This window comes from Pygocentrus nattereri, chromosome 10, assembly GCF_015220715.1.
Source record: "Pygocentrus nattereri isolate fPygNat1 chromosome 10, fPygNat1.pri, whole genome shotgun sequence".
NCBI classification, from domain to species: domain Eukaryota; kingdom Metazoa; phylum Chordata; class Actinopteri; order Characiformes; family Serrasalmidae; genus Pygocentrus; species Pygocentrus nattereri.
Genome location: NC_051220.1, coordinates 27,575,777 through 27,603,312, shown reverse-complemented (window position 1 = coordinate 27,603,312; position 27,536 = coordinate 27,575,777). Strand labels below are relative to the sequence as shown.

The window sequence follows — 27,536 nt, the reverse complement described above, 5'->3', positions numbered from 1 at the left end:
AAGATTTCAGCTTTTCAGATATAATACTATTTTGTGTGTTGCAAGCTTTAACTAAAATCTCTTGCAACACACCAATCTTCTGCAAGAATCTGCTCCTCATATAAAAGTGACAATATCTGAGATGACATTTTAAAGGGGGGACATCATTTGTGTGAAAGCGTAGCAATTTATGGTTCGGAAGGCTCTGGAATTAATTTTCTTGATGAAACCTTTGAGAATAGATGTCTCTTGGAGTAAATGATGAGATTTCAAAAGTATTACTCTCCATGCGGTGAGTGTTGACCATCAATAAAAGCCTGGCAGGCCAGAAGGTCCACTATGTCCCTCTCTCTCTCTCTCTCTCTCTCTCTCTCTCACTGTCTCTCACTCTCTTTGATAGCATAACAGTCTCTCCTACACAACGCTGCACTCGGCAAGCACACACGCGCTGTCTGCTCGGCCTTATGACTTATAGGCCCTGAGAAAGCTGGTCTACTCCAGCTAATATTCCTCAATTTACATTTATATAAATATTAACACCAATTCAGCAAGTCGGGTGTTTAAAGCACAGATAAATCATGACTGTGGGCCATAGCGCTCATACACATGCTGGTTTTTCTATCATCTCACACCAGAGAAAGTGTGTGTTCTGGCACTTTCTGATGAATGGGGGCATTGCTGTGTGAATTAGTGATGATGTATAATGCACACAGCTCTGTGCTAATTGCGAGCCACTGCTGACTCTGGACTGAGAGCTATGGCGATTTTTATAGAGCCTGTACTGACTAGGAGCAGTTTGCTGTATATAGACTATGAAGTGGGCCACTAAATTATAGCTACTTTAGAAGAAGTCCAGAAATTCCCCTGCCCAAAAGTATTCGTAAAAATGAAGCAAAAATATCTTTGTAAATCAGTGCTGTAGTTAGCTGTTTATGCACATATACACCATCAAGCTGTTCCCATTCACAGACCTATACTGAGTGACAGTCACATACCAGCATAACACATTAACTAACACTGGGTAAGGTTCGCTAACTAGAATCAGCTCTGTGAAATGAACAGCATCTTAGCAGTTATGTAGGCTTTTAACAGTTTACAGTTGTGTGTGAAATTGTGAGTACCCCTGGACAAATGACATGCTGTATTGATTTTCTAAGTGAAAATAAGCTAACACATTCTCTACAGACAGCACAATTAAATAGGCCATATTTGTTGCAAATGTTAATGCACAATTTATATTTATTTGCTTTTTTGTGTTCAACATGAAAAGTTAAATATAAAATGTGACAAAACTTTTGTACCTGTCATTTTATGTCACATTTTATGTTTTTTTTTCATGTGTGTGCTCTCTGTAGAAGAAGCATTAACTTATTTCCACTTTGAAAATCAACAGAAATGTAATTTGATCAGGGACTCACAGACTTTTACATATGGCTGTAACCGTATCTTGTGAAGAGACAGATTATGGCTTCAAAATAAAGTTAAACCATTTATTTTGTACTTTTACATGTTGTGAGGGGTAAAAGGTGCTCACGCCTGCTAACAATGAATTACTGTGAGATATTACTTCGGATCAAGCTAAAAAAAATTGTGCAAAGTTTGGATCAAATAAATTATATGGGGAACTGGATAATAATGTAGAACAAAATATTGAGTTGTTAGGGCTACACTGATGTACGTTTGCTACGCAATATGTATGCATGTTCTTATACACAATGGATGGTGATGTATACTCGCCATGTTTAAACATACTGTTCCACTGGAATGGGGTCATACCTCAGTGCAGAAATACACTATAGCTAGATATTTTAATACAACTAGTTTTCTATAGAGACATTTTAAATTATACCCCCCCACCACACACACACACACACACACACACACACACACATACACACACACACACACACACAGACACACATACACACACATAAACAAACCCTTCAGACTCCCAAGAGACCTCTCTGTAGCCATTGTATCTTTAGGTATGTGTGTAATGTCCCTGTTTCCATAGCAACCATGCTTTGACATCAAGTACAATGTGGCAGACATGTACTCACACAATGTCACAGTACAGCTCTGCTAAAGAGGCACAGCATAAACACTCCAGCAAAAACTCTAGAGCCCTACAGAACGTTCCTGATGGATCTGACCCGACTGTATAACAATATCTGTAAGAAATCTATATCTAAATCTATATATCTCTGTAGAGAGATATCTGAATTAAAGATGCAAAGAATTACTTAATGTAGTATTCAGGATGTTACTATTTCTTTAGTATTCAAATGACAAGGCATATTTGCATGCCCTCCCATCTCCTAATGTTTAAAAAACATCAACAAAAAAGAGAATTATAAAGTATTTCTCACTAATATTACAGAACGATTCTGATGTCACTTGTCTAATTAAAACGGGAGTTATCAAAATGCGAGCTCAGAAGCTGGCTTTGCTGAGAGAGAGGCTTGAAAAGAGCTTTTTCAATAGCAGTGAAGATCTCATGGAAAACAGACAGCCCCCTGAGTCAGCATGCCAAGGTGTAATTGCAGCCTCTGATGAAGCCGTGCATTTGCTGCTAAACGCTAGCATGAAGCACTGCTGATAACCATAAACACGGGATATCAATTAGCTGCTGTTAACACTGCTTTAATTAGTCCCTCGTCTGGAAAAGTAAAGCAATAATCAAATTTGGGGTTGTAAATGAATTTGAAAGTGCTCTAATTGAAGCACTCTTTTCTTCTCAAATCAAAGCGAACACATTTAGATTTATTTGTTGCTCGTTTTACATTAGTCTACAAGAGTAGATCGAAATGGTTTCAGGGTCATGTTTACTGAGGTTAATGGCACCCATGGATTTTCACCGATGTGAACGCAACACAGAGCCAGAACTTGAGGGGTTACTTTACCTTCAGCTGAAGCGGATATGTTTTTGGGACCCAGGAGGAGAGAGTTCCGACAAACACTGTAACATTAACATTGAATTACAGGCCGTCGAACACGACAGCAGATATCTATTATCCTAAAGCAGGGAGAAAGTGCACGCACAGCAATCTTCAGAGAGATCAGTCACATTACAGTTTGATGTTATTATGACAGCCAGAGGCAAGGCAAACTTGTGCGCTGACAACGTTATTGACACAGACAAAGTGAACGCTCTCTCTGGCTTGTCACCCACCATAAAGCCTTGATGGGAGCGGAAGAAAAAATGGTGAATATCAATCGAAAGCTACCACTGTCCCTCTACTTGGATTAGCTCAGAGAGGAGATCAGTGCCTCTGCGTAAAATGACTGTATTGAGTGTTCCTGAATGGACCACTGGGATCAGTAGGTCATCAATGAGGGTCATACTCTCTCTAGTGCAGGGCATTCTGGACTTTTGAGGCCTGTTTTCAGTGCTCTGTAAGGAGCCTGTCCTGTCAGTGACCACTGCACTGAAGATTTGAAAGGGATAGTCTTGGAGCAGAAGCACTGGTCAGATAACCCTATGCCCCGGCCACATCTTCATCCTGTCCGCTTCTAAAACAAGAACAGGCCTGCTGGACTCATCCATTATTAATATGGTAATAGAGGTGTGCCAGTGACATGCTGGGCAGTTTTTATCAGTGGAGGGGTCATGGCAGCCCGAGTGCTGAAGGCACTTTGGCCAGCCTCTCCATAGCGTAGTTCACAGCTTTTCCATTTGATCATATGATCTGCATGTAGTAAAGGCAGAAAATAGTGATATAGGGGTCTTTTGACAAGGAACAATTTGACTTCATTTACAACATTGGGTTCACTATTTAACTAGACAGCTTAGTGAGCCTGTAGGAGGACGCTAACTGCCAATGCAGTCACATCGGCTAACAGATGCCTTAGTTATGGGGGAGAGGGAGGGCATCGCCATGAATCAAGCTCTCAATCTTCTGATGAGAGTTGACTGAGACGTTTAGTGTTTGAAGAGTTTAACTTCTTTAGACTTCTGATATAATCAGAAACATTGGCTTTGTTCTCTTTAACTCACTCAAATCGTCGTCAGAGTAGTTGCAATGCGTACATGTCCATGTTGGACACAGTAAAACGTGTCAGTATGTGGAACTGGAGTTTTCTGCATGTCAAAACCTTTTCTATCACTGAATAAAAGAAGCACAATACTGCCTTTATTATTGGACAATGTACAACGTCCATTATGTAATGTATCACAATACACTGTTACACTTCAACTTATGTACATATGCTATGGCTGAATTTGGTCAGGCAGTAAGCATGTGTGCATGCTGTCAGGGTTAGAGTGTCCTACAGGGTGAGGCAGTGGTTGGATTCGGGCTGAGCAGGTGGACTGAATGCAGCAGTAATAACACTTGTCACAGCAGCACCTCCAAACTAAACTAATAAGCACTGAACCCAGGGGAGCAGCTGCCACGCCACTGCACACAGTACACCAATACAGCCTGGATCATCACTGCAGTTACACATCTGCCTAACACCAACTTTTTGTTTAAATTATTAGGGGTCCAGTAAGCTGTGCTGGGAATATGGTGGTTTGTTCCCCTCTGCTAAAGGGGTGGTAGAGACCATAAGGTAGTGGTGGGTGATACTGATAAAATGCAATATCACAATATTTTCCAGATATATAACACTGTCACATCAGATGGTTATAGAATTTGTATTATGAAAGCTTGTGAAGTTTTTTCCCCCCAAAATAATATGAAGCATACAGCAAACTACAAGCATAATCTTGCTAGGACTATTTATCTTGTTCATACAAAACATAGCTTTGAAATGATGAAGTTTCTAAAAGAAAACAGACAGGCCACACTGTGAGTGGCTTTTATTGAATTGAACGGTTTTCACACAATGTTTGATACTCTAAGCGAATTCTACAAAATGTGTCTGCTAGTAGGTTAATACTCCTAGTTAACACATGCTAATAACTTATCAGTGATTTGACTGAGGAAGCTCAAATATTCCATTCAAATATTCCATTCTTTTCCATTGTTTTAAACTATGTTCTGGCATATCAAGTCAACAGAAGATTAGTCAATATCTGAGTTGCTGTGTTTGTAACACTGTATAAACGAAATGTATGTTTTATCCATTATACTCAACACAGAAATTTCAGATTTATGTAAAACATTTATGATTTTCATATAATCAGTGGGGCAACAGATTTCAGATGACACAATTATAATCGATAAAGAGGCTTGTTTATTGATTTATTTTGGAACAGAGATAAACACAGACAATCAAACTGAAGCAGTACAGCCCATTATCATCACAGCAAAGTATTATTCTCATCTGGAAAACATTAATGCACTTTAGACAGCTCTCACCTACTGAGAGATAGCAAGGGGCCAGCCAGCGATCAGTAAAGGTCACACAGCTACAGAAAGAAAAAAAAGAGACTGAAGTGCAACATGGAAATGCACTTATAAATCAAGTGCTTCTAATGGCATTCTAATTTAGGAGAGAGCCCTCAAAGCAGGTTGATAGAATTTGGCATGCCATTTTAGACTTCCTCTCTACCCCTCCAGTCTTTTCCCTTAATCAAGAAAGAGAGCGCGAGGGGGAAGACGAAGGAAGGAGGGCGAGTGAAAGAAAGGGAAGCACAGAAAGAGAGAAACAAAAGATGGAAAGAGAAACAGCGAGGAGAATGTGCTTGAGTGCGACTGTGTACAGTGTGTGTGTGTGAGAGAGAGAGAGAGAGAAGGAGGGAGGGAGAGAGGGCGAGAGAGCACACTCTACAGTGGGGTTTCAGAGAGGTTGCAGCTGGCTGCTTCACTCTGAAATGTTCAAGCATGACTGACCCATTTCATCAGGTCTGTCAAAGCCTTGCACTGATACATGTTGACAACATTTAATCTTAAAAATTGAAAGAAATGAATTAATATGCAAATTCCATCAGCTTTGTAATAAAAATGTCCTTGACAAAACAGAGAACAGCACCCCAGAGGAGCAGTGTGAATTATCCCAGCTCCGCTGTTCCTCAAGTCAGTCTGAGGTACACAAGTCCACCAGGAAATCAGCGCGGATCTGACTTGGAAATAATTATGATGGAGGAACAAAACACTAGCAGGTTGAATAAATGGAACAACATGGGAAAAGGCCCGGTCCTCTTTGTTATTCACTTTGAATTAATAGGATTAGTTTGAGATCCATATACACCTAAAATCAACACCTTCCTATCAATGCGTACAGAGAGCGAGGAGGGGGGCAGGGGGTGAAGAAAGTGCGTGTGCGCGCATCCGTGTGTGTGTGTGTGTATTGCAAGCATGCCATTACAAATTCAAGCGTAGTGGGACACTACAGGGAAAAGCAGAGAGATTTTCTCATTCTTCACAAGACGGAGCAATTCTGCAGGGACGGAATCTTACAAGACAAAGATTACCCATACAAAAGGAGCAGGTGGCTACAACCAGCTCTCCGGTGGAATTAGCTGAACTATGGGGCCTAATTATCTGTGGAAAGAGTGCAGCGAGGAGAGAAACTTCACTGTTTGAAGGACAAATGATTAATTAAAAAGAACAGCTCACCTCCGTTTTGATCTTTGGACAAAACAGGGCACTTGAAATTCCCACTAGAGCGCTACCTTAGTCCAGCACGCTAATAACAGTCACACAGCATATATGATGACCAAAGGCTAATGGCTGATCCAGTTAAAGCAGAAGATACACTAAAACAATACCAACTGCTCATCTGTATTCATTACTAGGAACACACTATTTGTGAAACTGCCTCAAATATGACCTTATTTTTGCCTGCATACTCTGTTATATATTGTCAGTGTTGTAATAAATATTGTGTCTGCTGTATCACATGCAACAACATTTTACTCAAAGTAATTTTGGACTGTTTCTATTAGTCCATTCATCATGACATGTTTACACAATGTAAAGGGCAGCTGCCATTTACAAATAATGAAAAAAGAAAAAGAAAAAACGAGTTATGAGTTTTGATATGACAGCAACAATATTTATGTTTTAGATTCCTCCATTTATAGCTTCCACTTATCCACTTTTTTCTCTTTGGCAGAACTATGTAAAATACCATCTAGACACGTTTTAAAATAATGAAATTTTCTAATGGCATTCACAGAGTTTGGAGTCTATCTAAAAATATAATTGAAAGAAAAACCATGTCTTTTCATTTAAAGGATATGCAAGCCTGCAATACACAATGCATTTATTGATAAAAATAATCAGTCCAGCACTTTCAAAGCAGAGTAAGCTCTTACTTTCATTTTATCAACACCACTTAAATTGTTTTCATTTATTTATTTATTTATTCTGGCTTCCTTCAGAGCCTTTATCCCCCTCTTCAGGTATGCTGTTAGCCTACCCTCACCCCTCTCTCTGCTCCATCTCTTCCCCTCTCTCCACTTTCTGTCTTTCTCTCTCATCCTCTCTCTCTTTCTCCCTCTCTGCTTCCTTGCAGCCATTCCTGAAAGATCAGAGCGGACTGTAAAATAATGAAAAATGTGCAATCCTTGTGGGGCACTGCTTGTGCACATCCACCTCCGCCCAGGCATTCATCACTCGGCAGGTATTGTCAGTGAAAGTTTAATTGCATAAACACTCAGTAACTGTCCTGTCATATTTCTTGTCAGCCCGGATTCTCTCTCTGGGCTCACTATCGCACAAAACTATAATTGAATTGCTACCGAATCGCACCGGAGCCAAGGGGAGGAGAGCTTTATGAATAGAATTTGTTTCCTATCAGCAGGTCTGACAAATTGTCACGAGGAAAAGCAGGCCAGATAATTTCCCCGTTTATTGGGCAAAGACCTGTTAGCTGTTAGCCCTTATCTCGGCTGTGTTATAAGACCCTGTTAAACAAAAGTGTATATATATGAAATTTGGCAACAAAAGCAATTGCGCACAAAGACGCGAATAAGTCTATTATTTGCGGCGGGTGCTGATCTGAAAGATGAGCAGAGAGGCTGCTGGAGGAGGAAGGGGATATTGCAGGAGAGTCATGTGAATAAACGCTTCAGAACTGTGGTGACCCAGGCTGCCAGACAAGCAAGACTGAATTATAATGCAGCTCATCAAAGCCGGGAGCAGCACTCGAACCACAAAACAGTTGGCTTACAGAGACACACCTGCAACGCTGAGCTAGGGTGAACACAGAGAGACAGCATGAGCGTGTACTGTCACACTAATACTCTGCCCTATAGAGGCAGTAAGGAAAAACGTAGCTATTTATGCCATATAATCATATGATTTCTCGACACTGTTCTTCATTTGTCATGTAAAGACTGTGATCTAACAAAAAATTCACTGTTATTTACCCTGTGTCACAAACAACCTGAAGAAGAAAACACATTCATCGGAATTTGAGTCAGATGTGTGTCAGTGTTACTCTGATTAAACAAAACAACAATACCAATTTGAATTTGTGTTAAAATTCGTGCACAAAAAATTACAGGGCATGCAGCGATGAAGGAAGCCTCATGGACCTTTTATACAGTGATAGGAAACTATATCACTCAGAAAGCTTAGATCTTTCATACTTGTATATTTCACTGTGGGCAAAGTGTCAAAAAATTCATGACGCACTGGTCAAAAGAAACCGTCTGACTTTGAATACAATCTTTTTTACATTAACTTACAATAAAAAGGAAAAATTTTTTCCACTGTAAACATACTTTTTGGAGATTATGCAGTTTTAAAATGCTGAAGAACTCCTTAAACACAGTAATGTGTTACAGTGTTACACATCCACAAAGATACCACCACAGACATGCAGATGTCACCATAAACACATTCCATCCTTCACCCAGTGACACATAAATAAATGCCATTTAACCTAGTCACAAATAAAAAAAAAACTCAGTAACAAATCTGGCCTCTCTAACACAAATACTTTAGATATTACCAACCTGAAATAAAAACCATGAACAAAGGGCCGATGATGTATTACAGCCAGTAAAAAGCTCAATAAAAACCAGCTCCATGCACATAAAGTGACTTTCTTAGGCTCCATTTTAAAGTGCCTCACCATGCTGAAAGCGGCCTTTTCCCTTTTCCTGTGTGAACGAGTCTGCCAGCTTTACTCAGACACTTTCCCACCACACCACTCACACTGCTCTCTCTGCCTGGGAACCGGGGCCTAATGCGCCATGCCTACTCCACTTCTGCCGATAAAAAGCCCTTTCTGACAACCTTATCAGCTAAATAAGCTTAAATAAAACTGGCTTCTAATAGTCTGGAGACCGCTTGATCCCGCCTTTGTCTTTCGAAGCTCTGAAGCCTTCCTCCTCTAGTGATCTTGTACTTTCCTCGTGACAGAATTTTCAATCGTTTTAGGCCGGCTAAGCTGTCATTAGTTTCTGTGTTCCTCTCGGAGGATTGTTTAGCGAGCATTTCTGTATGGTTTGATACTGGGCGGCTCAGAGCGTGGGACTGGCGGGTGAAGGCGCAGGCGGTTGAAAAGCTCTATAAAGTCATTCTTAAACGTTTGAGATGAGAGGCAGTCAGCTCTCTTTTAATGTGCAGGCAAGTGACACCTCAGTCTTTATAAACAGATATTTAACCCCCCTGCCGCCCTTGGTGTATATATCTCGAAACGCCTCTTCTTTTATGTTGTTAAATTCTCACTTGCACGCCCACTCATCAAAACAAGTGGAGAAATTCTGTCAAAAGTGCAGATTCCAAACTTTACTCCATTAAACAAAAACACATTTGTATTTTTATGCAGAAGAGGATTTAATGCATCATGACCTGAATTTGATAAAAAATTGCATTTGTTTTGCTGTATTACATTTTTGTGTTACATGTTTTATGTAACAGTGCCATTTTGTGAAAAAAGCTGAAATTTTTGCTTTGTCATTTTCAGACATCAAAATAAACAGGAAAAAAAAATAGACTCAGGTTTGCCAATGCAGAACATAAACTGAATGCAAATATAAATCATGTTACTCTGTAATTAATTATGTAATTCCATATAAATAAGCAAGTTAAACAGAATGTATAGCAATGATAATAGTAACTCTGAACTTCTAAAGGTTGCAGGGTGTAAAGCTCAATCATACACATGAATATAAAAATTGGTTATATAATTTCATGTCAACCGCAAAATGTTTTAAAGACGTGGTCCCAAACACCTGCACTACTTTAGAATATTACTGTAGAGTTTTACTGAGACTAATTCCAGATGCCCCTCTGAGTGTGGAATATGAACTCATTTTGGATAATAAATACAGGTTTGTTTTTGTATAAGGTTCTAGAAGATAACCGCAGAGGAGTAAACATCTTCTGTGCCGCAAAGGACAAACAAACGATCAAAACACTCCATCATAGCCTAACCTCCATGTGAAAGGCAGCCAGGATTAATGGGCATTTCTTAAATCAAGTTATGCTTTCACAAGAGCCTTAATTTAAGGCTAAACTTAGGGCTTGGGATAAATGAACGCATCAGATGATTAAAACCATTTGTCTTAGGGAGCATAAAGCCTAGGCCTTTATTTATGGTGGCTAGATCATCAGCATGCCCAACGCCATGGCCCGACAGAGAATCTATCCAGCAGAAGCGATAGGTACTTTCATAATTACTGAGTAACTTATGACTTTTCTCCCTGTCTGCAGAAAATTAACAAGCATTATGACTTTACTTTAGCAGGACTGTTATGGAGACTGAATTATGAAAGAGGCTGAGGCTCACTATGAGTAAATTAAACAAACACAACACACTATGATTTTCACATTCAGGCAAAGCTTCACTGACAGTCTTTAATTAAACCAGTATTTATAGTCCAAACAGTCAGTGGCATTCATAAACCACTGAACATCTGGATTATTTTAAATAAAAGATATAAGGCGCACACTGGTTTACTTAGTGTTTGACTATGTGTTTACAATAAGATTAATATAACTATATATAACTATATTTCAATAAAATCCAGACATTTGTATTAATAACTACAGAACTTTGATGTGATTTCTATGCAAGTTGGATTAGTTTTTACTTGTAAAGTTTCTGGAATTTGTGAGTAATTTGACTGGACAATTTAAATGGGATACAATATCAGTGTAATTTCCTCAAATAACCCGAGGCAGCTCAAATAGTCTGGTTGTCCAGATAAGTGTTATGCAAAAACTGAAAAGCTCAATGACAATAATAACACACTATATGATCATGCTAGTTGGATTTATTACTACATTTCTGTGAGGTCAGTTCAAACAGGACTATGACTAATGAGAAAGCTCTGCTTTCAGCCAATCATAGTAGGTCATCCACATTAGAATTATTACTGTCAGACCTGCATTGCTTAATTATTAAACTATCAGACATGTTATTTAGTAACTGTTATATTTTGTTTGCTAAGAACTATGCAAATAACATGTACGTTTTGTAGCTATGGTAGACAGGGATTAAAGTGTGGGCTCGCATATGGGCCCTTGGGGTTTATGGGGTTATGGGCTTGTCAGTAAATCACTTAAATTAGTTTCTCCCCATGTAAAACTAACTGTACATTAAGTACATTTGTGCTGCTCTTGTTCTATGTATAGATTTATGAGAAATATCATCTCACATATGTTGAAACAAAACAAAGGCAAACTCTGAGGAATCTCTACTCTTCCTAGGCAGGCTGGCCTGTGTTTCCAGCAGCAGATTCAGGTTAGAGGACGGCCCTGTTTCTGTCTCATCCTGAGGGATTCTCCTGAGCAATAAAGGAGTGTGGAGTGGGCTCAGCACAGCCGTTCTCGTGCAGCTCATCTCTGCTCTGAGAATAGTAGAAATCCCCTCCGCCATCTGTGATTGGAAACTGCCAGCAGAAAGAAAAAAAATCAAGCCTCAAATCCCCAAATCTGTGCGGCAGTCATGTCTTGTGTAATAAATGATATCAGAAAACAAATGTATATATTTTGCTGAGGACGGGGGCAGGCATTCGCAGCCCGCCATTAGCATTTCCATTTGGAACGGAGGAGACGGAGTCTGCTCGGCTGATTTTAGCAGGTGGGGGCTATAGATGAGCGGAGCGGCCAGCCCAGCAGATACTGATGTTTATTTAATTGAACACACTCCTTGCCTGACAGAAAGGCAGATGGACAAAAGGATCAGATTTGCATTCTTAATCAAAACGAGACGTGAGCGAGAATAAATGGAAGCAGTTGTTGTTTCACACAAACAAATGAAGATAACAACGAATCTGCAGCTGTGTTACAATGACAAAACTCGCTGTCCACCAACAAATGATCATTCTCCTACAGACTCAGAAAGGCAGTCTGTTCATCATTGGGCATCTCATTCTAAATCTCAATCAGCACTGACCAAAGCCAAGTAACACTGTGTTATACCACTTCGGCCAGTCACTTAATGCTCTGCAGTGTTCACATAACAATCTACAGACTGCAGAAACGAGGTGAGTTGAGACCAGCATGTTGAGGTGCAGACCAGTGTAGAGGATGAAGGTACTGTAGAGGATAAGGCTGCGTTTTTCTCCTCCTGTGATTCTGTCTTTCTCTCTTTTCGTGAGAAAAATATTACTCACAGAGAGACCTATGCATGACATTCTTTCTAAAGAGCAGGTGGAGGTCATCGCACCCCTTCTTCTCTGGCCCTCAGGACTGAACTTAATATATTCTCTTACTCTTAGCATCTCTAAACAACAATTTAGAACTATCTACTTCAGAACAAAACAAAAACAGTCATTTTAAAAGTCATATCTTCAGGTTTTCGTATCATTTGAAATACATTTTGTGATGAACGGACAAACAGAAATGGCCAAATGGTTTTTTCGAGTCCACATACCTTTAACACACAGCAAAAAAGGAACAACATAATGATATTTTTCTTAAATGGTCTTTTGAGGTTTCTCTGTTTGAGACAGTGTTTACACACTACATTAAACCTTTTAAATTCAGAAATTTTGAAATGTGTTTTTTTCATGATATATATTGATACAGATGATACATATTATGCATTAACAACTTTGTAGCTAATTTGTGAATTAAGCAGATATTATAGTGAGGAATTGAGGTGTAGACCCACATATGGACCTTTTTTATGGGGTTTTAAGTATTTTATTTATTTATTTATTTATTGCTGATATGATAGTAGAGTACACTTCACAAAAGCTTTGTCCTTTAGACTGGCCTGCACCTGACTATGCTGGTGTCATCTCACATCGTCTCTGCAATCTATAGGTCTATACCGTCCCCACTACTGCAGGTGTATTTTACAGAAAGGAAGAAGAACAACAACAAAAAGAAGACAAAGGCCTCTTCGAATGGAACACAGTGCGGTCAGAGAACCTTTTGCCACTTTCTTTTCAAAGAGCGTTTAAACAGTCACGACAGAGCTTTTCCCCAACATTGAACATCATGACTCCAGATATGCAGCAGACGTGTTACTTACAGCTGTCTGCAACAACTCCCTGACTGTACATGCACCTCACACCTAAACACTGCAGTTACACACACATGCGCACAAACACACACACCCCTACGCACACACTCTCACCCCAGTCAGAGAGGGCTAAGGCACTGGGGTCTGCTTGAGTGTGTGATGGATTGAAGAAATGTCAGATGAGTTCGAACGTGACCCCATTGGCTGGGTCAGTCTGAGCAAAATCAATATGTTTGAGCTGCAGATCTCTGTGGCTTCAGATTTCAATTAAAACTCCAGCAACAGTTTTGGTCATGTGATCATTTCTGACCATTTTATTGTAACCATGCTATAGAGTGCTCTGTGTGTGGACTAGTTACATCTTTGTGGTTTTTAGTGTGTGTGTGTGTTTGTGTGTGTGTATGTGCACTAAAACAAGTCAACCCCATTAGACATGTGGGTCTATACTTCAATTCTTCACTCTAACTACTTATAGTAGTGAATAAGTCATTTTGGTTATTTGATAATAGAGGTGGATCCATGCACAAAATTCATAATTCAGTTTGATACAATACTGTGATGTCTGAATTCAACATTTTTGAATATAGAAAAAATTTGGAGTACCTGAAACTGTGTATTATTCTGATGTTTTTATTTTCAGTTTGTAAGCATATTTAATAGTATAAAAGTACAATGTTAGATTTTAGAACAGTACAGTGTAGTTTTGCCTATTTCATTCCGTTTTCTTAGCAGCATAGAAACACCAAACAAAATACATACATTATAGTGTCCCAATCTACTGAGCTAGCCATGAGCTAACACATTAGCAATAATACAACACTAAAATACATCATGTTACAAAGTGATTCAATATGATACTTTGCATTATGATATGTTGCACTATGACATGTTGCATTATGATACAGTGTGACAGGTTACAATGTGATATTATATGATACAAGGCAATACAATAAAATAGAATACAACGCGATGCGATTTGTTACAACATGATAAGTTACAATACAATATCATACACTGCATTGTGACGTCTCTACTGTGGAATAAATCTTAAGATTAATAATTGAATTTGAAGCCAAGGGGTTAACTTGGACTAATACAAACTTTAACTGTGGATGTCTCTCTGCTACTGGTACATCTTAAATGGTGTGTGTGCCCATGACAAGCAGACCCTGCTGACAGGTGGATCAGACTAATGTCGGCTCTCTGTGGGCACTAATCCCATTATTTGTATTCTGGGAGAGTACAAATGGGTCCTTTGACCCCTGACTCCACTTCTCAAGGACACTCCTCTGTTCGAGGTTAACACCTTCAGCGTGGTGAGTGGGAATCACCAGGGAGATCCATCAGCTACAACAGACTCGTCCAGCCCCTGCCGGCCCACAGAGACCAGACTGAGGCCAGTGACCTGTTCTGACTGCTGCTGCTGTCTGACTGGGCCACATGTGGAGTGGTCAAACTTACTCAACTCTTGGTCTTTCGTCTTTTTTTCCACACTTTTTGCACACAGCCATTTGAAATAATCCATTTCAGATGTACTGGAGAAGCTTGTGGAAGCAGAGTTAAGAAGACTTGAATGCATCTCTCTGGTCACATCTATGGAATCTGTCCCCCCCTCAACAATGAAATGTTTTGACAGTTTTAAACTATAAGCGCCCTTTGTAGATCAAGTTTGTGATATGTAATGCTGTATGAATGTCAGAGACCGCCCACGTCTTTATTTAATTTCCACTCAAAATGGCTATGCAGTACAAGTTATTTATTTTCATAAGATATTTCTGAGGAGATCCGTTTATTAAAAATATTAACAACTGTGCAAAACCTGGTAGACCACCAAAACTGTCCCCATCAGATAAACAGTGCATAAAGCTTTCATCTCTGAAAGAAAGAAGAAAATCAAGCTCAACTCTTGATTCAGATCTGAAAAAATCCACAGGTGTTTCTGTCTATTTTTCCACTGTAACAAGACAACTCAACACTATGAGTCTGAAAAGATGTGTAGCTGTTAAGAAGACTTTACTGAAAAGGAGGAAATAATTTGTATATCAGACTACGATACTATTGGTGAGTCCAGACCTCTAAATACGTTTGGAAGTGTGGAAAAATATCCCTGCAGATTTCTTTGAAAAACTGAAGGCTCCTGAAAAGAATGAAAGCTATAAAGGTAGTCACACTAAATACTAAAGAATGTAACATTTGATTTATTTTTTGAGTTTTCTTTGAAGATTTTTTGTGAAATACATGTTTTCTGCTGTTTTTCCTGAAGCTGAAAAAATAATAAAGTGTATATTTTGAATGGAAATAAATCAAGAGTGGTTTCTGACTTGGTACAGTACTGTCCGTGCTGGTATGCTAACAACTTGAGGCATATATGAAGTTGGTACTAAAGCCATGCATTTAAGCGTTCATTTACTCTTATGAGCGCTTATTTTTATTTTTAATTTAAAATAACCCTTCTCCTTCAGTTTAATGGAAATTCCACTTTGATTCTAATCTACTGTATAATATAGCAATCATTTGTAGATGCTTTAAGCTCAATGACAAAAGTAACTGAAAGTTGTGGCCTATGCTCATACAAACAAAACCTCTTAGTTTTAAGGAAAGGGCAGCAAAGCTGTTTGCATAGCATACATTACAATGGTGAATGATGAGGGGGTGAGAGGGGTCTGGGTGCTGCTGCAGGCAGACTGAGTCATGGGACACCTATAGCATTACTGACACTACTTGACATTACAGCTCACTGGCTATTACAGAGCAACCAGAAGCAAACACACATGTGTTTGTGAGCGTGTGTGTGTGTGTGTGTGTGTAATGGTATGTGTTGGGGTTGTGGGTATTACTCTGCTTTGACAGGCCCAGATTCAGGGGCCTAGTGGAAAAGAGCTCTATTTGCATTTCAAATGTCACACTGAGCAGCAGACACCTGTTAGAAGCTCGAGGAGGATGCACACAAATCAAAGGTCTAACCCTGCGGGAACGACAGGATCACCCTGTCCAAAGGGTAGCCCTGCGCTAGCATCCAGGGATACTGCTGCAGCCCTGCATCTAAACACGGTCAGCCTGGACTCACATCTGCGCCGTTTTCACAGAGCATTTTATAACCACATACAGCAGTGTGGTTTACTTTTTTCATCTTCAGGTCTGTAGTGTGTGGAGTCACTTTCTGTATACATACTACAGTGTCCACATCACGTCTTCAAAGTGGCTTTATAATGTTTAAAGAGTTTAAGCCTTTTAGAACAAAGTCAGCATTGCAATGAATTGGTAACAAACATTAACGATGCTTACATGGGAACAGGGTCCTGACTGAGTCCTTTGTTCCTCTAAAAACTGAACCAAAACAAGATATTAAGAATTTTATCCATATATAGTCACACTTTTCCCACACACTAGCACAGTCTGACTCCGAGCCCTTTCGCATTTTGCACTCATTCTTGTTACTACTACTGTACTGATACCTGTTTTGGTGTCAAAGCTGTCATTGCATGCATGGTACTGCAGGAAACACTGCAAAATATTGCAAAAACTCTACAAGAGTCAGTAAAGTGATCTACATTTCTGTGCAAAAGTCAGAAACTGCCCTTTATTTATTACATTTCCAGTCAAAACAGCCTTTACGTTATAGATTTTTTGGGAGATATTTTTGATCAGATTAGATAAATGATAATCCACTTACATAAGGAAGCTGCAAGCAAAGAAAATAAGTTAAAACTATTTCCACAACAGTTTGCAAGACTTGACAGACCACCAAAACTGTTACCATGAAATAACAGCACTTAAAGATTTCATCTTTGAGAGAGAGGATAAAATCAAGCTCCACTCTTGCTGCAGATCTGAAAAAATCCAAGAGTTTCTGTCCACTGTCCACTGTTGTTCTCAGAACAACAGACTGACCACCCGAGAGTCCAGACCACAATATCTTTGAATGTGTTTGGGAATACTTGGATCATGAGAAGAAGAAAATGCAACCAACATTTTGCACCAAGGTGTGTAAACATATACCTGCAGATTTCTTTGAAATACTGAAAGCAAGTGTTTTGAAAGGAAAGAAAACTGTAATTAAGGCAATACAAACAGTGGACACACTAAACACTGAAAAAGTTAACATTATATTCAGGTTGGGGCTTCTGTGTAATTTTCTGCTAAACGTGTTTTCTGCTGTTTTTTCTGACACAAAAAATGAGTAACACACTTTATGGCTGCTTTGCTGTTGATTTGATTGTATCTTATTTAAACTAGGAGTCTTAGTCAGCCCAATAGCAAACCACTGGTGTGCGGGTAATCACACTAAATGAGTAAGCAAAATGAATGTCTAACCACTGATTCTAGGAATGACTTAGAAGACTTTCTTTCTGTGAGCTTTTTAAGAAATGCTGCCAGGTTCTTCTAAAACCACAAAGCAGATTTTAAGTATAATGAAACTAAAGAGAAAACAAATACATCCATCAGTCGAGAAGCAGTCTGGGCACAAATGCCCAGTTCCAGAGCAGCAAAATGGATTCCAATCAATACATTATTCCTTGGTGAGCCATCAGCCAGCCCAACGAGCAGAAAAGGATTGAAAGAGAAGTCGCCAATTGCACACTTTTAAATCACACATAATCAGCCTTCAGTAGTGATTTTCCATAAAGCCCGCACTGAACATGCTTACCTTGTTGGTAATATTAATACACATTACCTCTAAAGCCTAATTAAACATGTTTGGATTGAAATTGATTCACATTTTGTTTTATATATGAAATAAAAAGGATAACCTATCCATAAACATGCATAACAAAGCAAGTGGATATGTTTTTAGTAATGTCTCCATGCTGAATTAAATTGGACATGATGTCACAGGCTGCGGTTGGCATTTCTGGATTCATCTTACTGCAAATGAAGCTGGCAGCATTCTCTTTTATTAATGCATCTACAAGCACACAAACAGAGCTGACTTTCATCCTCATCAAAGGACTGCTGTTGACAAACATTGGGATTACTATCTTCAAGAATACAGCCATATTTACTGCTTTATTACGGACGTGACGTGCCCTTGAGAGAGAAGATGGAAACGTATTGGTGTAGGGAGGAGAGGCTTTTGTGTCTTTGCAGTGCCAGATATTTAAACGAGGCTGTTGACAACACAATTTAGCTTCAGAGGTAGAGCTGGGGTGACATCACGTGCAGGACAGAAGGGAGGAGGAGGAGACAAAAGCATGGGACAAAACAGGCAAGGGAGGTGACACGAGGTGAGAGAGCTGCTCCGGTTCTACCTTAGCTACTGCTTACGCTTTGGTACGGGGAAAGAGAGAGAGAAAGATGGGGGATGGGGGAGGGTGGGATGCTGGGTGCCCTTTGTCTGATTCTACAGCACATCTATAATGAGTCTCTGTGTACACAAATAAATCTCTATGTCAGAGCACCCCCCCCCACCCCCCTTTGAAAGTGCTTTTCTCTCACTACCGCCAAGAAATTAACATTGGGAAGCACTTCTATACGGAACATAACCCCCTACTATACATCCTCACTCACACACACACACACACACACACACACACACACACACACACACACACACACACACACACATACATACACAATCCCCATTCCACCAGTGTGAAATATCTACTGGCAAGAAAAAAAAAAAATCCACGAAAAGGACAAAACCACAAATGTGGAACTTCAATTAATTTAAAGCCCCAATCAGCAAAGAATAAATCCTTGGCAGATCTAATTACTGAGGCTCTCCGAAGACCCGGGCCGAACAGCCAATCTCCCTTCTGTTTGAACAGCTTGATGAACTAAGGGACTGATGGATATCAAGTCATTTTGTTTAATTTATAAATGGATTTTCCCCTAATACTTAAATTATCATCAGTACAACACAATGAAAATGGGAACATTTGGAAGGCAAAGTCTATAACCACCCTGAAAGGAATTCCAATGAGGAATGTCACCTCTTTTCATTTCTTCTATACAATTCCTCTAATTAAATTCCAGGCCAGAGTAAAGCCTGTGTTACAGTGCAGCCGGCACAGCTTTTCCCCCCTGAGAATTTGGGGCAGAGTTGAAGACACTCATCAGTCGTATCATGTCACACACACACACACACACACACACACACACACACACACACACACACACACACACACACACACACACACAAACACACACAAACACACACACACTTGCGGCCGAGCCTTTAAAAAGTCAGCTACTAGTCTTAATGCATGGCTTCACACAGATTTCAGAAAGCACAAACTTAGCCAAGGGGCTCAGACACCCCAGATTTTAGTAGATTTGTTTGTTTTTTGTTTTTATCTCTTTCCTTTTTTTTATCTAATATGATGTATGTCACACAAGATGAAAGATGCTCAGTTATAAGACTCAATAATAATGGATGAAACAATAAAAGACTTTAGGCTGATGCAAAATTGTGAATTACATTTGTAACACTTACAGTAATCAACTTACACTGACAACTAAAAGCAGCAGCATTTGTGAAACAGTTGAAAATATGAAGGAATATTCATAATTAGGCTACATGTCCTAAAGCGTACTGTGACAGGTCTATTGAACAATCTCTGATCAGCTCCTGCTCTGCTACAATCAGTTCTTCAAACGAGTGTTGTGTACACTGCCCTATGCCTCACTGTATTAGCTAGGCTTGGTGGTAATATAGTACAATGTAACATGTCACAGTAATGTGATAAATTTTTCCTAGAACAAAGTAGTATAACACATTACAGTTGAAATTTTTGCATTCATGTTAAAATCATCTTTTTAATACAGCATACCTGTTCAGAGCATATACAATAAATAATGTTCAGTGTGTTAGCTATTTTTTGTTAAATAAAATTCTAAGGTCTTGTAGTCCTTTGGGCTTTCCAGTTGGTACAGATATGTGTGGGTTTTAAAAGTAGTTAAGTACTTTATCCAGGATTATCCAGACTCAGAATAATGGATTACTTTTTGAATAAATAAGTCAACACTGGTAGCTAACATTTTTTTATTCATAGGAACTGTCAAATGTCCTCAAAGCATCAGAAGTTACATCTCAATTTAACGCGATTAAAAAAAATAGTGCCGTTAACGCAAATTCTATTTGGCCCTGCCAGTCATCCGTAGTTCATGTTGAGACTTGACCATGCGCGGCATCTATCATTAAGAGTAGAGGAGTAAGTTTCTGTGTTTACATGCAAAGATTTTTGCCAATCCGACTGAATACAATCGGATTACAGATTCAGACCGAGGTGTTTATTCTCACTCTGTTCAACAATCTGATGAAAATCTTCGTTTACAGCTCGCTATAAGTAATCCGATGCAAAATGATGCGCATGCGTATTGCAGCGCTTAGAGAAACGTTACCATGACAGCAAACGTCACGTGAGTGATGAGTTTCCAGTTGGCGCGCTTGTGGTTTTAATTGTTTTAAACTGACGTCAGACTCAGAAAAACGTCCTTTACGTGTACTTATAAAGGAAGCAGCGAGAGGAAGACCTCGTGCTCTGACGCACATAAGCTGGACATCCGTCCCATCGCTGTCTTTTAAAGCCCAGAGCATAAACTTCGTCTCCTCTGCAAACCAGCTTCTGCCCCGCCTTGTTGAACGGTATAACCCTTTCACTATGACACAACGCGCATGCGCAGAACGGATTCACACGTTTCGATTTGAGTGTAATCGGATTCAGGCGTTTACACGGCTATTATTCTTCTATTTAACAGATTATTTAGAGGTTTACCCACCTCGTTCAATCTGATAGAAATTGTATTCCGAATGGCCTCATTAGACTATTCCGATTGAGCTATTAGTCAGATTAATAACGGATTATTTGCTAGTGAGCAGCCACGTTTACACGATGTTTCCATGCTGTAGCTCTGTGGTATGACACGACATGTCTTTAATGAAGTCCAACTTTGTGTAATTTATTTTTGTTTGCGCAGTACTGTGAAGTCCTATAGGCTGTGACTGACAGCTTCAGCACAGTTGAAGTTTTATTTAGTTTTTATTTTCCTTTGTTACACATATCTGAACTGAGACACAGTAGTATGCGACTACATGTCTTATATTTGAGACTACAGCTCCCTAATCTATTACAAATCCAATTTTGTGCTTTGTAGGTTCAGTATTACTGCCTAGTATGTGTGAATAAAACTTTTACAATTTAATTGTAACATTTCACTTAAAAATCCTTATTTTCTATAACATTTACACATATTTTTTATAAATGTGATTAATCGCGATTAACTATGAAATTCTGAGATTAATCGCAATTCAATTTTTTAATCGTTTGACAGCCCTAATACAAACATATATGCAATATGTATATGCAAATGTTATGCACATATTGCATTTTAGATTGACCAAGAACAATTGTAAATCCAATCAAGTAAAGACAACAGCTGTGGAGATCTTACCTGGCTCTGGGGTTTCAGAGTGGGAGGAGGAGGAAGCTGAGCTTGCCCCGTCCTCAGCCCCGCCTCCCTGAGACAGCAACCCCCGGCCTGGAGGAAGCTTCATCCCCAGCTGCTCTGCCATCTCCACCTGATCACCCGGGTGAACATAATCAAACACGCTGCTGCCCGTCAACTCCACCTGGAGAGAGAGAGAGAGAGAGAGAGAGAGAGAGAGATCTGAGATGAGATTAACTGGTTATTTTGTTCTAAAATTATTTTATTCATGGGTTTTATAACATTGCCAAATTCCCAGCGTCTTTCTCACATTTTCCCTGTGGCATTTATGTTTGTCATTATTTATAGTTGGAGGAGAAGAAGCAGGCTGATTAATGTTTATGTTACCAGTAGGCTCTGACAGATATACCCCAGATTTTTCAGTATCAGCTAAAATCCTTCTAATAAAGCACCGATATTCAGTGTCTTGTTTTATATTGTAGCGTACCTCTGATGTGAGGAAAACCACTCACTTCTGAGGATTCAATGCATCTATGCTCATATACCAGCCTTTATAAAGCTTGCCAAGCTAATACTCATAACCTCCTAATTTCTATCACAGCAATACTGTTTTAACTGGCAAATAAGAATACAGACCACAATAAGGATCAAAAGCATCATTGGTGACACATTTTTATAGTGGTCAGCACATGGTTCACAGTGGCTCTTGTTCAATGTTCTATTTAATTGTAGTTTTGAAAAGACACTTCATTTACAGTTTCAAACTAGAAGAGAGAGCTGATATTGGCACTCTTTCCCTCTTAAGGATTTAGCATTGTAGCATTGTGCATGCTGAGCTACTGTATGCCCTAAACATGGCATGTCAGGATCAGGAGCTCAGAGATGAAAAGAAATACTGAAGGTACAACCAGTAAACAGGCATGGTAGTGAGCTGAGGGAAAGGGTTTACTGTTGTTAATTAGGGATGACAACAAAAACAGCAGGCAGTTAAAGCATCTCTGGCACTGGCACGATTCTTAAATATCCTATTTGTTCGGTCTCCCAGCTCTTTCAATAGCGCTTGGCCCGCTCTGCACGTTGATCAGGTCGCAGTCTGCAGGGACGTTAGGATTACATGAGAATAATCCCTTTAATGTCCAATCCCTCAAAGCAATTTAACCGTTCAGAAATTACTGTTCCAAGCTGAAACAATGTGTATAGAAAGGAGCTGATGATGACTTAGAGTTGTAGCATGTATGCACAAGAACAGAGACACCGGGGAAAAAACAACACCACAAAAAATGCATTAAAGCTAAAGTACATTAAGCTAATTATCTCCACATAGAAAGAGAATCAGGTCTTGAATGTGAACAGTGTTAGATGAGACAGCCTAAAGACGTGATGTAAAACACAGCATAACAGAGTGTGAATACAGTTGGTGGAGCTGGTGTTCATGGGCTGTTTTGCTGACCCCATGGAAACGGCGTGGAGTGAATGTGTGGAAGATTAAACTTTTAAGAGCAGAGCAGCCATGAGGGGGAGTTCTCTTCATTCTCCTCTCTCAGCCTCTAAACACAAATACACCTGCTCAAGACTCCTCACTGCCAGCTCCAATTCCAGCTCTTCTTTTTGCTACATACCCTACAAGTCCATACATTTTACCTATGGCACAAAATTGGACAAAAAGAATCAAATTCTTAAACTCGACGTGAACTTTGAGACTCCCACATAGACTCCGCTACACCTTACTGATTTGGCCCTACGCACTAGTCATCAACCACACCATTTACATATTAGCATATTCATCACGACTACAGTATATACTTCTCTGTTTGTCTGTATTCTCTGCCTGATATGTCATGTGCGTGGCCATCAATGCATTCCATTTGTGATAATAAAAGTATTAAACGTACAGAATCAAAATTACTGTAACTCAAATGCAATGCTGTTGTTTTCACAATACAAGTAGTAGATGCTGTGTGCACTTGTTTATCCCAGTCTGAAAGGATGATGGGTTGAACAGGTTTCAAGCTGACCTGCATGCACTCCCTCAGCTCATCTTACTGCTCAACCCCAATTGTAAATCACACAGCAAGCACATGCTATCCACAGCAGCACACAGCAAAATAAGAGTATATACTATAGTACACAGCAGTGTAGAAGTCAGAGATCAAGCTTCATTTATTTATCAGTCAAAACAAAAAAATGCAAGCTATTCACATGTCTGCATTAGACAAAAGCAGAAAACACAGATTTAACTGAAGATTATGCGAAAGCCTCAGAAAAAATATAATATAATATGATCACCTTTTTACAGCTTCCATTCTAAGAGATTCTCCATTCATTGACTCTAAGCTTTTCAAAGAAATCTGCAGGGATATTTTCCATGCTACTTGCAGACACCTCCAAAGTTCAGTCTTATAAGTTGGTTCCATTTTTTGCTTCTTGCAGTCCCATTAATACCAAACACATTCAGTGATGTTGAGGTCTGGACCCTGGGGCGGTCAATTCATTGTTCTCAGCAGTTTCCTTGTTTGATTTGCCCATTTCTTTTACTCAGTTATACTTTTTGGCAGCTACACATCCTTTCAGACCCACAGCATTAAGTTGTTTTCTTACAGTGGAACGATGGACAGAAACCCCTGTGAATTTTTTCAGATCTGAATCAAGAGTAGAGCTTGATTTTCTCCTCTCTCTCAAAGATGAAACTTTAAGTCCTGTTAATCTGATCGAGACAGTGTTGGTGGTCTACCAGGCCTTACGGAGTTGTTAGGAGTCCCAGCTTCTATAAATATTTAAATAAAATTTTGAACTTCAGTTATGGATCCTCCTGTTATTTTTTGCATTTTCCTTTGACTTTACATGTCCTTATGCAAGAGAAAAATAAATTACTTGTACTTAAAACCATTTTGACTGGAAATGGTCTTTGACTTTTGCACATTACTATGTGCAGCTTGTCTCTCACAGCATAGTATTTCTACTGCTTTTCCAGGCATCAAAGCAGGAGGCACATTAGCACTAAGACTTTCTGGATTTTTCTCTGGAAAACTGACGTTTTGCCTGCATCCGGAGAAGCGTGGATTCTTTTTGAAGAGCTGATGAGGTGGGGCTAGGATTTTGTCCGGCTTACAAACGCTCGGAGCTCAATTCAAACAAAAGGCAGAGCGAGGCCCTCTCAGAAAGTGGAGAGAAGCATTTTACAACTGTGTTTAACCTTGAGAGCCAAACAGCAGCGTGGATTACGATGATGGGAGGAATGATAGTGATTCAAATGAGTAATTGGATTAAAGTTGAATAATAAGAGAGATGACAGTGTGTCTGTGTGAGAATGACAGTGAGCTGAATACATTACACCGAGTGCTTTAAAAAATCTATTTCGGAATGGAGATGAAATGCCAAAGCTATCTCTCTTTCCCAGGCCTCGCGCGGACAAACCTTTTGTGTCTATTATAATTCATGAACACGGCCCTGCCGACTATTTTAACTGTATTAGAATGAGCCTACTTTTCAACACAAGTGCTTCCACAAAGCACTCGTCCAGCCTCGTTCGTGGTGATGGGGAGATGGGGGAACAATGCTGAGGAAAATAATACCCGCTCTAATATTCATTGTGCAGCGTGTGGATGCGGTAAAGTACCAGTGTTGTGCGTTACAAGAGAGCAGCAGATTATACTCTGTGATTGCAGAAAGGACACTTGGATTACGGATGGAGCTTTTGCATTGTAAATGAGGTGGTGCTTTCTGGAGAAGGGGCATGGGCAGCGCCCTCAGCAACACGTTTATTCTGTAGAAGGTCACTCAATAAGAGCTACAACCCCATCCCCCCCACCTCCACTTCCTCCAGCTTATTAAGACTGACTGGCACGTATTAATGAAAACACCTGATTCTCCAAACATGAAGAGAGAGAGAGAGAGAGAGAGAGAGAGAGAGAGAGAGAGAGAGAGAGAGAGAGAGAGAGAAGACTACGCTTGGTTTTAAAAAAGGAAGCCCTTAATTAGCAGGGTTTCAGAAATGTCAGCTATCTGCTATTAACTGTTCTGCTCCATCAAAGCCATAATCCCCACTGTCAAATTTCATCACATGATAGACAGCTTCCTTCCTGTTTGGCTTTTTTCCCCTCCTCTCTCCTCACTCTCTCCATCCTTCTCTGCTTAATGACTGAGCTGATTTGGAGATAGCTGCCCCCTTTCATCCTCACTGCATCTCCACTGAAACACAAGCAGTAGTTTCTCTTGTTGCTGGCCGCCCTCTCGTGCCCTGGCTCCGCAGCCTCAGGGTGCTTTGTCAAGTGTCACTGAACCCTGCTGAAGAGCCATGGGAGCCTGCCAGGCCTCATCCTCCTCATTATGACACAATTACTCTCTGGCATCAAACTGCGCTCACCCCCCCGCTCACACACACACTTAACCTGCCTGGAGTCCAGGAACATTTGGTCAGGGCAGCATGTGCAAACACAAAATCAAAACCCACGGAGAAGACGAGACACCTGCGGATGATGTTAAACGAGACGGAGAGCACAAAACTGACAAGACAAACTGAGACCGACTGTCAAACATCAGTCCAAGGTTTCAATACACTTGTCAGAAATGTTTTTTTCATAGCTAACAGTGCTTATACAGGTTCATTTTTCATTTTTAATAAAAACATAGTACTGTGTGGAATATGTAACAGTATTAATGTTGTTCAGGAAAAATCCATAACTCCTGAGCTGAACTACTGAGTTCCTCAAAATAGCCTCCCATTTCTTTCAATAACAGATTTGAACACTTTAATCAACAGTGTTCAGCTTTTAGACTTTCACACACTCAAATATCCTTGCTTTTGGTGACCACATAAAAATGACTAGATTTCCATTTAATTTAAAGACTAAACATTATATACAGGTAATGTAACAACAGTGTCTGAGACCACCTTGGAAATCTGGGATTTTTTTCATTTAAATTTTTTCATTTTCATTTAAAATTCTACAGTATTTCTAGGTCTAATTTATGCACGTTTGTGACACTGACCATGTTAAGGCCTTTGTACAAAAAGGTCAGATGTCTTTTTTAGCCTAATCTCTTCCATTGAAGCTCATGTTTGGATGAGTCTGATGGGAAAAGAATGAAGATTAAAGTATTTTCACTAGTGACATCCACCACCCTGTAGTGTGAAAAACATCAATATTTGTAAGAACTGTCTGTTATTGATAATTTTGGAGCTTTTTCGATTACAATTATAAATGTGTAAATATTGCTTACATGCTGAGGATTTTCCCTCTGAGCAAGGTATGCTAAATGAATAATGATCTATATTTAAACATATAAAATCACTGAATATTACTTAAAAACATTTTATCTCTGTCAATTATGCTCCCACCCCCACCACAAATCTATAGAATATCAATTTCCAAGACTCCAAAATGGATCTGTTCATAATTTACTAAAAATTCAAATAAAATAAACATGATATCCTTAGGGTTGTGGATTATAGTAAATGTACACTAAGGAAAAAAAACCTTTCCTAAAAGATTTGAAGGACTTTAACAAGTATTAGTCAAATAAATTGAGGTTGGCTTGAGGGTTCCGAATTAATTATTGCATTTAACACTATCTAAATAGCATACTATATGAAGCATATAATTATAGTTGCATAAATGATTCATAGTACATCACTTTCAATTAAGAACATTTTGCATAAAGATATGTAGCAGAAGAGGGCTTTCAGTTGTTAAATGGCAGTGTTATTGTGTGGTCTGTATCAGAATACTACAGAAACAATGTGATAGGAGGCATGCGGCGCTGTGAAGTAAATACTACTGAAAAGGATGTAAAACTGCTAAGAGGTGGCTTCACTATGCTAAATCACTGTACAAATGATGTTACTG

At 39.5% G+C, this 27,536-nt stretch overlaps 1 protein-coding gene across 4 annotated transcripts in view; it reads right to left on the bottom strand.

The window, feature by feature from the left end:
- Positions 1-27,536, bottom strand: part of LOC108428651 (neuronal PAS domain-containing protein 3) — a 282,989-nt gene that overhangs the window by 25,442 nt on the left and 230,011 nt on the right. For all 4 annotated transcript variants that reach the window (XM_017699797.2, XM_017699798.2, XM_037542027.1 and 1 more), the window contains one exon: positions 21,697-21,874. In XM_017699797.2, the coding sequence (XP_017555286.1) occupies positions 21,697-21,874 (178 nt within the window). The remainder of the gene's footprint in view (positions 1-21,696; positions 21,875-27,536) is intronic.